At 40.3% G+C, this 11,541-nt stretch overlaps 3 protein-coding genes across 3 annotated transcripts in view; 1 reads left to right on the forward strand and 2 right to left on the reverse strand.

Annotated features, from left to right (window-relative positions):
* Positions 1-712, reverse strand: part of LOC109951443 (ferritin, liver middle subunit-like) — a 28,163-nt gene extending 27,451 nt beyond the window's left edge. Inside the window, exon 1 of the mRNA XM_020585954.1 lies at positions 506-712. Coding sequence (XP_020441610.1) covers positions 506-607 — 102 coding nt within the window. The 5' untranslated portion in view covers positions 608-712. The remainder of the gene's footprint in view (positions 1-505) is intronic.
* Positions 713-3,653: 2,941 nt separating this feature from the next.
* LOC109951442 (ferritin, liver middle subunit-like) lies at positions 3,654-6,165 on the reverse strand. The gene is made up of 4 exons (XM_020585953.1): positions 5,953-6,165; positions 4,836-4,982; positions 4,071-4,196; positions 3,654-3,995 (listed from the first exon to the last, which is right to left on the reverse strand). Exons 1-4 carry the CDS (start codon positions 6,052-6,054, stop codon positions 3,840-3,842), a joined length of 531 nt encoding a protein of 176 aa, XP_020441609.1. The 5' UTR covers positions 6,055-6,165; the 3' UTR covers positions 3,654-3,839.
* Positions 6,166-9,737: 3,572 nt separating this feature from the next.
* syt5a (synaptotagmin Va) overlaps positions 9,738-11,541 on the forward strand; it is a 5,226-nt gene continuing 3,422 nt past the window's right edge. Inside the window, exons 1-3 of the mRNA XM_020585962.1 lie at positions 9,738-9,879; positions 10,306-10,320; positions 10,516-10,697. Coding sequence (XP_020441618.1) covers positions 9,738-9,879; positions 10,306-10,320; positions 10,516-10,697 — 339 coding nt within the window. The remainder of the gene's footprint in view (positions 9,880-10,305; positions 10,321-10,515; positions 10,698-11,541) is intronic.

The following is an 11,541-nucleotide window of genomic DNA, read 5'->3' on the forward strand; positions in this document are numbered from 1 at the left end:
CCCACTTTCACACAACTAGGGGTGACATTTAAACAGAAATTACCTCTGGTAAATAGGCTTGATTTCTACCGAGTTTGGCTCAGTACCATTCACCAACAGGAAGGGGGTGGGGCTTAAAAGCAAGTTAGAACGCTGTGTTTCTCATGGCACAGTATTACTAGAACTGCATGGAAACAGCCTGCTGCCAATAATCCAACCTCCCTGACAGACTACGCACAAACTGGGAAAATCCAACTAAGAATGGTGCAGAGTTTTTTTTTTTTGTCCTCCCCCCGTGAGGTTGATGGGGGATAATCAGGGACAAGTTATTTGGCAACAAGTTAAAGAAAACCAAACTCATGCTCCAGGTGAAATGTTGGAGAACATTAACACAGAAGACATTGTTTTTGACATGAAGTACTACATATAGTTTTAACACTGGTGTTATGAGAATAGAGTGTAAACCATCAAAACAGAAACATAATAGATGAACATTGTTTCTAACATATGTAAAGCGTTTCCTCACCATGGAAGTGTAGGTGTAGGAGGCATAAAGCTCCATGTTGACCATCCGGTTGATGGCGGCCTCACAGTCACAGTGGTAGTTGTGACGCACCTGGGAGTCCATTTCAGCTGGTGTTTCTTCTACTTTTGCTTAAACAGCACAGAAAGATGGTTCCGTTCAAACACTGCTGAAACAAGAACTTCTTCCCTGCAGTGAAGTGACAAACAAGTCGCTCTCCCTCTCTTTATATACCATGGAGGCCTCACGAGAGCTGTCACGTGACTACACATTTCAGCCAATCACGGAGCTCCTTAGCACATTCATGCAGGTGAAATGTATTGGAATGCAATCAAAGGGAACACTGAGGTATATCATCCAATAAATTGATCATATTACCCCTGTGCTCCCTTTGACCATGGCAGGGTCTTAACTGATTTACTGTTCAAGTGAAATGCTGGTTTATGGACAAGGCTAAAGACAAAGTTAGAGAAAATAAGTGACGCTGAAATGAGTCATTGATGGATCTACAGAAAACTAACCATGGGAAATGTAATGTTTCACTAATGTATTCTTAATTTATTTAATTTATTATTCATTCATTCTTACCTGCGAATAGCCCATCACCTGCAATAACGAAGCACTTTGCGGTTTCAAAAGACAATAAACTACATATTTTTGAACATGTTTAAATGCAGAATAAATATAATGGAGTAAGTTATGTGTGTAGTCATGGCTAAAAATATTGGCACCCCTGTATTTCTGTCAAATAATGCATCACTTCTCCCAGATAATTGTTGCAATCACAAGTTTTCTGGTTTTCTCATGTTTATTTCTTTTGGAACAACACAAAAAAAGCAAAACCCACTGTGTCAACGCACAGGTTACGGGGCCTGGAAAGCTATTAAATAACTCATCATCACGTTATTTAATTACATTCTGTGAATCCACTGCTTTTATTGTACAGCTCAACATTGGTTACAGTTTACATGTTATGTCGCTGAACTGATCTTGTCATTGTTATGTGACATGATGGGGTATTTTTGACAAAGCATACAAGTCTTTAAAGCTTTTGCACTGTCAGAAGAGGAGATAGTTTTTATGTAAAAGTCCATGTAAATAAGAAAAAGATAGGAAGCAGGGTTTGGTTTTTCAAATTTGCATTTGTGTAGAAAATATTTGCCTTGAAGGACAATTGAGTTCATTAAAACTCATTGTTCTCCATGTAAACGTCCCAGTCAATGACCATGAACACCAAAAACTAAATTGTCAAGTTTGAGGTTAAAATCAAATATGAAATTATTACATATGAGTCTGCGGGCATCTTTCCAGAATGTATGGGTGTAGTCACAGTAGCAAAATAAATGGCTCAAAGTTTCCATATGACCACTACATTAAGAACAATTAAGGTCTTCAAAATTTCTAAACTTCTTTAAAAAATATTCTGTTGGAGAGCATCTGTGGATAATCTTATATGCCACGTCTTTCACTTTATGACAAAGTACTTCTGAAACAAAGTAAACACAGCATATACAGTAACTCAGCCTGTTTAGTGTCAGTTCCTCTCACTTCTTTGGCTGTATTTATTATTGATTTACAATAAAATGTTCTCTGGATAAATTCACCACTACTGCCTGAAGAGAAGTCATTGTGCTTCACTCTCTCTCGCTCCATCTCTTCCCCTCCTCCTTCTGTCTTAATCTCCACAATATCTCTCCATGCCGACTTCTTACTGTAAAAAAAAAAAAAAATGAAGAGCCAATTCATTGAACACTTCATTTACATTTTATTTCTATTAAAATAAATTCTTTACTCTGTGGTTTCAGAACTTCAGGGATGTTGTTGGAACTACCGTGTGTTGAACAAGTTAAATACAAATCAAGGTATTTTGAGTGGGAGAAAAGTGTTGGATTTATTTTACTTCTTTGAAAGTGATCAGACTCGGTAGATCTCAGCCTAAATGTGACCTGGTGTCCATATTTGACAGTGTATGAGCTCAGGCTCTCTCTCTCCTTGTAACTACTAATCTGCTAAAACACCAGTGGAGGCATGCTCATTTGTTTCATTTAAATACAAATAGGGCTGAAATTACACTAATCGGTTAAAATTACTGCCTTTATATTGCAGAAATAAGATCAACTATAGGCACCTAAATCCTTTGTGAATACCGGAACAATGTCTTCTCTGGTGGGAGCTAGCAGTTCACACATTACTAAAGGGTTATCCCAGTAAAACGCACAGTGGGTCATACATACAGCCCGTTTTACTTTTGGATGACTGACCTGTGTCAATGTGCTTGTTTCATTGGAGTTGCTCTGCAGACTTCAGCACCCTGGACAGCAACCAAACCAGTCAGATAAGGAAACCACATTGGGTTTGGCCATAACCAAACAGGACTTGGGCAGCATTGTCAGAGGACATATAGTTTGTACAAGTTACAAAAATAACCCTAACCTTTAAGATTAGGCTTCAAACTTTCCCTTCTGATAAAGCTTGTTAGGGCTGGCTCAGGTAACCCTGAGCCTTTCCTTAGTTATGCTATACATGTAGCCTGCTGGGTCCTCCCATGATGCTCTGAGCTTTTCTCTCTCACACACACACCATGCCCACATTACTACCTCCTCTCTCAGGGTCCTTCCTTTGTATCTCTCGGCGTATGATGAGCAGTCAACCCACCCAGCATTGCTTTGTTGGGGCTTTTGTTTTTTTAACTCTGTACTGTATTGCTAGTTTGTGACGACTCCTCGCCATCCAAAACAGCTTATTTTGATAATAGACTCAGATGTAAAACGTATATCCATGTTGTGAGAATTTAGGGGGGGTCAATCTGACTTTCCCCCTCTAAAAATGAAAGGGGAAGTATGCTACACACACGGAATTTGTTTCCGGTACAGAACCGATGGCAGCCATCGGTGGGCCCAACTCAACCCATAGATCTCACCATCAAGGGACAGTGTCTTGCCCAAGGACACTTCAACACGTGGACTGCCGGCACCAAGACTCGAACCTCCAACCTTGTGGTTGGGACATGACTGCTCTACCCACCGCACCACGTTCGCCTCCAGTACACAATTTTAAGTCAGACATCAACTGGCTGGATTCATGGTCTAGTGTATAAACATACTGACCATACATATGGTGAATATGGACAGAAGAGAAGCAGACAAACCAAAACCGGCTCAAAATGTTTATTCACACTGACACCAGAAAGTCAGAGGTAGTTAACAGCTGTAGACATTCTTCCATACATTTAAAGCTCCACCACAGAGTAGGAGAAGTTACAAGTTAAGCTCAGTGAATAAACTGAAGTCTGTAGGTCACCACAACGGACACCAAGCTCGTTCCTGGGCCTGTGTGTTTAGCTCTTGCCCTCCAGGGTGTGCTTGTCAAACAGGTACTCTGCCAGCTTGTTGTTGGCAGCATCCATTTTGCTGAGATTGGTGATGTAGTCACCCAGCTTCTTCATGTGCTCCACCTGGTCATTCAGGTAGTGGCTCTCCAGGAAGTCACACAGCTGACAGGATAGAACATTAGACATAATAAGCCACAAGCTTGTCTCATCAGCATTCAGCGTCTTCAGCTGACTTACATGAGGGTCTGCATGCTGAGTAGCCAGCTTGTGCAGGTCCAGCAGAGTCTGGTTGACCTTCTTCTCCAGCTGCAGGGCACACTGCATGGCCTCCAGCCCACCCCCCCACTCGTCACGCTCTGGTTTCTGCAGGAGCAAGCCAGTTATAGCAGACACAAGAGGAACCTGGCTACTGACAAGACGGTAGACTGCAAACCTCGGTATCAAAAGTAATTTAACCAAAGGTCAGAATCATTTCCAGGTGTTATGGTTCATACCAATTGTAACCCCAGATACGAGCTTTGTTTAATGGCTGAGTGCATTACTATATTCAGGCCTGTGAAGTAGAAGCCAGAACATGCTAGGATCAGTTCTATCCTTGGTTGAGTCACTATGCATTCTAAACGGTGATGAAAGTACACTTGCCTCATAGTTAACCAAGCTTGTAAATTAACCACCGTAGAACAAACAAACAAGTATTAAGATTAAATGTGCATTAAACTAGGTCCCCTATGAGCAGCTGCAACATTATGTAATGTACACAACGCAATTTTAATACTGTGACATTCTGCACAATGAACACTTTCAGTACCAATACTTTGTTAAATCTTGAATGCTGAACATTTCCCATCTTCTCTACAATGTTAGAAAGGCAAATCTTAGACGTGACCTTAAGATCAAAAAGGAGGTGAACACATTCTCCATTATTTTTATGCAGAAGTAATTTAGTTTATACGCTCATGAGGATCTCCCTACTAACTGGCCCAGTGTCCAGTCTGTACTGACCTTGACATCCTGGAAGAAGTTGCGTCCTCCTCTCTTGTTCTGGAAGGACAGCAGCTTCTCAGCGTGCTCCCTCTCCTCATCACTGCACTCCTTGAAGTAATGAGCAAAGCCTGGGAGGGCCACATCATCACGGGAGAAGAAAGAGCTCTGTGAGGAGGCAGAAGGAAGTCAAGACAAAAGCTGGTAGCAGCACATCATAATTGATGACATGAGAAATAACCTCAAAATACCCCTTTTTGAAACCAGACAGCTTCTCAAACAAACTTAACAGAGCCCACTCTCACAACTAGGGGTGACATTTAAACCGGAGTTACCTCTGGTAAATTGCTTGATTTCTACCGAGTCTGGCTCAGTACCATTCACCAACAGGAAAGGGGTGGGGCTTAAAAGCAAGTTAGAACACTACATTTTACTCACTCATGCTACGTTTTTACTAGAACTGCATGGACACATCTTGCTGCCAAAAATCCAACCTCCCTGACAGATTACACACCAACTGGGTAAATAAAGACATGTCAAACTGAGCCAGACTACAAATACAGGCACATATTTGACTCATCTTTTATACAGTAGTCCTACATAACGGGTGAATGAAGCTCCCACATACTTGAACCTTCTTAGTTTTTACTTCTGCATCTCTGATACAGCCAGTTCACCTCCCTAACTGGGGGTGATCGGCACATGGTGTGTATTTGAGTATTAATTTTTGCAATGCACAACAAATGGCCAACATCGAGGCCCATTACAGAAACTAAGCTTTAAGAAAAGCTTAGACTATTGTTAACAGTATTTTTATATGCAAGTAAACATCTCTGGACTGGAACTTTAAAGAGTCTGTTTAAGTTGAGAAGCAAACCAAGACTGATGCAGAGTTTGTTTTTTCCCCAGTGAGGTTGACGGGGAAGATCAGGGACAAGTTGTTGTTTGGTAGTCAAAGAAAAACTAAACTCATGCTCCAGGTGAAATGTTGGAGAACATTAACACAGAAGACATTGTTTTTGACATGAAGTACTACATATAGTTTTAACACTGGTGTTATGAGAATAGAGTGTAAACCATCAAAACAGAAACATAATAGATGAACATTGTTTCTAACATATGTAAAGCGTTTCCTCACCATGGAAGTGTAGGTGTAGGAGGCATAAAGCTCCATGTTGACCATCCGGTTGATGGCGGCCTCACAGTCACAGTGGTAGTTGTGACGCACCTGGGAGTCCATTTCAGCTGGTGTTTCTTCTACTTTTGCTTAAACAGCACAGAAAGATGGTTCCGTTCAAACACTGCTGAAACAAGAACTTCTTCCCTGCAGTGAAGTGACAAACAAGTCGCTCTCCCTCTCTTTATATACCATGGAGGCCTCACGAGAGCTGTCACGTGACTACACATTTCAGCCAATCACGGAGCTCCTTAGCACATTCATGCAGGTGAAATGTATTGGAATGCAATCAAAGGGAACACTGAGGTATATCATCCAATAAATTGATCATATTACCCCTGTGCTCCCTTTGACCATGGCAGGGTCTTAACTGATTTACTGTTCAAGTGAAATGCTGGTTTATGGACAAGGCTAAAGACAAAGTTAGAGAAAATAAGTGACGCTGAAATGAGTCATTGATGGATCTACAGAAAACTAACCATGGGAAATGTAATGTTTCACTAATGTATTCTTAATTTATTTAATTTATTATTCATTCATTCTTACCTGCGAATAGCCCATCACCTGCAATAACACTTTGCTGTTTCAAAAGGCAATACACTAAAAATTGAACAGCTACTGCTACTCCAAATCTCTGTTTGTGAATGATTTGATAAGTGAACATCATATTGATTTATTTTGTCTCAGTAAAACTTGATTATAGCGCTACAAAGGTCACAAAGATTACAACGAATCGGTGTGCCTCTACTGGTGTTTTATCAGATTAGTAGTTACACGGAGAGAGTGAGCCTGAGCTTATACACTGTCAAATATGGAAACCAGGTCACATTTAGGCTGTGATCTACTGAGTGTGATCACTTTCAAAGAAGTAAAAACATTCAACAGTTTCTCCCTCTCAAAACACCTTGATTTGTATTGACATAACTTGTTACAGTGTATCCAACAACATCCCTGAAGTTCTAAAATCATAAAGTGAAGATTTCACTCTATAAAATGTACTAAAATTTCACTAGAAATAAAATTTAAATGAAGTGTTTGATGAATTGGCTCTTCACAATTGACTTTTTCTTTTCAGTGTAGGGGGATAGAAAGAAGTTGGCAGGGAGGGATATTGCGGAGATTAACGCAGAAGGGGGAGGGGAAGAGACAGAGCGAGAGAGGGAGGGAAGCTCGATTACTTCTCTTCAGGCAGTAGTGGTAAATTTATCCAGAGAACATTTCATTGTAAATCAATAATAAATACAGCCAAAGAACTAAGAGGAACGGACACTAAACAGGGTGAGTTACTGTATATGCTGTGTTTACTTTGTTTTAGGTTTATGGCTGTGGTGGTTGTCATTAGTTATCATGGCCAAATTGATGTTTTAAAATAAGACTCTACAGACAAAAAACTCAAAGCATATAAGAAGCTGGAACAAAAAAATATTTTGCTGGCATTCTGCTCATTTGTGTTACTTGGTTTTTACTTTACTGATTTTAGCTTTGACTTGAAAATGATTTGACTGTGAAACGTCTCATGATTAGTTTTCTGTAGATCCATCAATGACTCATTTCAGCGTCAGTTATTTTCTCTAACTTTGTTTTTAGCCTTGTCCATAAACCAGCTTTTCACTAAGAAAGTTCTTCCATGAGAGAAACATTAAATTTTACACATATTGAAAAATGTTTTCCAAACCTGGTAGAGATTAGTTTAAGTGGATTGTATGAGGCTAATGCATGTCTATTTGTAGTGTGTTCACTTGAAATCACGTGCCATACATCCTCAACACTATCAATGTTTGTTGTGATTGGGTTCAGGATTGTTGTTTGTACCTTGCACATGGGCAGCCACTGTAACTGAAGATGGACTTTGTTGGTTTTGTGGCTTTTTGTACAAACCTGCAGAATCACACCATGTGTGTCTATGTGTGTCTGTGCTTGTGCATATGTGGAGGCATGTTTCAGGTGTATCATCTGTCATGTGGGAGGTTAATAGGCAGAAAGAGGTGAGGAATTAATTGGAGATGTTGGTGTGATGATGGGAGGAGAAAGGGGGAGAAAAACCAGAGAGGCAAACTGTCCTTCATGTGTTTAAGACCAGGGATTTTTCGGATTACCTTTGGCAATTAATCTTGTTACAGTACACTGCTGCACAGTGACAGAGGGCTGTCTCATGTCAGTTGGGCTGGTGTGTGTGTGCATGATTGAATATCATTGTGCATATGAGTGCACAGCTGACAGGTTGAAGACAGGTGCTAATAAAAAGTTAAATGTTTATGAAAGGAAGTTACCAGAAACTGTAATTTTTTTTCTTAAGTTGTTGCTTCATTCAACGTCCACAGGCAGAGAACAGGCAAACATTTAGCAGAAGGTAAAACTGTTTTCTATTTGCACTTTATGCATCTTTTCAGTTTGCTATGTAACTGAGCTAAATTCAGAGTATGGCTCTTTAAAGAGTTAAACAGGTATGAAGCCAATGAAAATGGGGCTGGAAAATAGAAAACTAAAGCAGAAGTTAATAATTTTATTTAGCATTTTGTTAAGATTGTTTGTGTAATAAGGCGATGCACTCAAAAAGCCACTTTCACAGAGCAGTTTGACAGTTTGCCTCAGTAGGAAAAATACAGGAGTCAATAATCAAAAGAATGACTACTGAATTCCAGCTGCTTCATTTTCGGGGTCCTGGTGTTGTGAATGCTGGCTCGTTCTCACACTGACTGGGACACTTGAAAAGAGGAGTCATCATAATATTAATAGCAACACCAATGTTTTCCAGCTAGTCAGAATGTTTGCTGTTAAAAAGACCTACCACAACCAAGGAAATGTCCTCACATATGTTGGCTATAAGCATGGGCTGCTCCTTTTTGTTACACTTTCAGAAACGGCACAAGGAAGAAGGGCGAAGGAGGAAGAGAGGAGGAAACAAGAAAACAAAATTACTGGTGCAAGAAGTAAACTATTTTATTCTCAAATGTAGAGGGGGTAAAACTATACTGCATCTTTACACATAAGTACCAATACCTCAAAAATGTAATGAAGCACTTAATAGTAGCCTATTTAAATATTCTAATTAACGTTAGCCAAAAAGCTATACAGCTATCAACTGGCTGTATGTGAGCCAGTTTGCTAATCAGCTAGCTTGTCAAGTTGATATTACTACAAAAATGTAATGTGGATTTCTTACAGTTGTGGCAAGAGATTTTTGTTTTTAAGCCTCTCACTAAAAATGGAATCATATCCATTTTTTTTTAAATAAAATAACTAATAAAATAAAATAAAATAATAAAATAACAAAATAACCCACAAGATATTTCAAGAGTAGACTAGAGCAGACTATCCTAATGTACACAAGGCTAAAGTATTTTCCTAATAGAGTGAAGTCTGAATGGGATGGTAAGAGGCGGGAGACTGAAGCTTGTGACAGAGGATTAAAGGGATTACAGCCAGGTGAAAGGTCACACAGGATGCCATTTGAAAGAAAGACACATTTAAAAAAAAGAGAGAAGCAAGCAGAACAAAAATATCAGATACTGATAAACTGGCTAATGTGTTGTTGGCTCTGGGGGTGGATTTAATTAATTGAAAAAGTTGAATTTTCTGCAGTTTGTGCCTGAAATGTGTTTTGTTGTGTTTTGCAGGTAAACGTGACATACAGTAAACTTATAGACAAATTTCTTTGTGTTTTGCTGTGGTTTTAATGCCACCAAAATTGACCTGAAGATTATGAAGTCACTGGCCATTTGTTTTACTGTTTTCACAGAGCTATGATGCGATCGTTCAGTGCATCGGGAGTTCAGCTTCACAGAGGAGAGGAGGAGGAGAGGGAGCCCCCACCCCCCTCTCATGACTCCAACCACCAGTTTGCCAGCATGAAGAACAAGTTCTTCAATGAGCTTACGCACCTGCCAAGTATGCACAGACACAGATGTACACATACAGTATATGTAAAATATACACAAAATACATATATAAAGAAACTTCAGACATACCTGTATGTGCATACTGTTTGCTGTTCATACCGCTGATGAATCCAAATTACTTCAAATTAACTGATATGTTCTTAAAAACTGAACTGTTTATACAAAGTAAAACCAACAACCCTGACACTTCAATTTATAGAGAGGGTCAGTCAATGTACATGTAAAAGTCCATTTACTAATTGAACAAAGACCAAGCATTAAAAACAAGCAAAATGCCAGATGATCTTGGCCTCTGCTGTTTTACATCATGTCACCATCTAACCATTTTGTTATCTCATTTTCAATCATGTTGTTTCATTTCTTTATTCTGTCCTCTCTCATTTCCTCATGTGACCATTCTGCTCTGCTCCTCAAGATCATAAACTCAAGTGTAAGTCCAGCTTGCCCCTTTGTGTTTTTCCTGTTTCAAAGCAATACAAGTTCATTCAAAAGTGGCAAAAGTTTAGGCCCTGTCTTACACTGTTACTCAGTGGGAACAAAGTCCTCACCAAGGCAGAGGGAGTGTTTTTTATCAAGCTACACAGCACCAATCTACATTTCCCCTTACTCCCACTCCATTTTCCAGTGCCCATGTGGGCTGTGGGTGCCATTGTGGTGGTGAGCCTTGCCCTTGTCGCCTGCCTGGGATTCTGCATCTACAAGAAGTGCTTCAACAAGGCCAAGAAGCCCAAAAAAGCCCGTGAGAGGAAGGCAGGACGAGGACGCAGGAGAAGGGAGAAGGAGGGAGAGGAGCCAGATGAGAAGAAGGTGACAAACCACTGGGTAGAGGGCGTCTGTCCCTGTCCTCCTGTCTCAAGTCTTTGTGTTTAAGATAACAGGATGCTAGCTGTGGTATTATGTTGACTTTTGTTAGGGAAAATCCTCTCCTCTCCTTAGTAAAAAATTTAACCCAGTGTGGATCATAGTGATATGCTCTTTATATAGTTTTATGTGTACATGGAGAGCTGTAACCACCGTTCAGGATCAAAGTAAGAAAGTCTGAGGTCTGCTGAGTTTGCACACTGTCTTACAGAGTATAACGTAGACCACCTCCCTATGGCATCATGTTTAGATTAAAACATTGTTCCTATTAGGAAAAACTCTCACACAGTTTTCACTTCTAAGAACTGTCCCATCAGTTTCCCAGTCTCAGTCTTTATTAGAGCTGTATATCAGTGTCAGGGCCGCTCGGCGACCGCTGCCTCTCCTCCCTCTTTGTCTCTCCTCTGCTCTCTCTATCCTGTGGGCTCTGCACCTCAGCTGTGTTGCATTCCAGTAATTAGCAACTGGTTTGTCGATGCACACAGCTGGGGTGCATCCCGATGATTACCTTCGCCTCCTTATATAAACCTCTGGCAGACGCTCTTTGCTGGAACATTGACATAGTAATGCGGACTGTACATGTTGGTAGAATGCGACGCTGACAGACACTGTGCGTTTTGACTTGACTTGACTTGACTTGACTTGACTTGACTTGACTCGACTCGACTCGACTCGACTCGACTCTACCACACTACTTATGCGCTACGCTAATTCCCACTACACTACATATTTTTGATTCGTCTCCGGAACATTGCTTTATGTTATGGACAATACTTACCCTGTTTCCTGC

The sequence above is a fragment of the Monopterus albus genome, unplaced genomic scaffold (genome assembly GCF_001952655.1).
Source record: "Monopterus albus unplaced genomic scaffold, M_albus_1.0 scaffold389.1, whole genome shotgun sequence".
NCBI lineage: Eukaryota > Metazoa > Chordata > Actinopteri > Synbranchiformes > Synbranchidae > Monopterus > Monopterus albus.

Excerpts from the sequence above, each read along its gene's own strand:
- LOC109951442 (XM_020585953.1), bottom strand. The coding sequence starts at position 6,054 with ATGGACTCCCAGGTGCGTCACAACTACCACTGTGACTGTGAGGCCGCC. Across the intron at positions 4,983-5,952 it reads CCTACACCTACACTTCCATG|AGCTCTTTCTTCTCCCGTGA; the intron begins GTGAGGAAACGC and ends GCCTCCTCACAG. Across the intron at positions 3,996-4,070 it reads CTCAGCATGCAGACCCTCAT|CTGTGTGACTTCCTGGAGAG; the intron begins GTAAGTCAGCTG and ends CTATCCTGTCAG.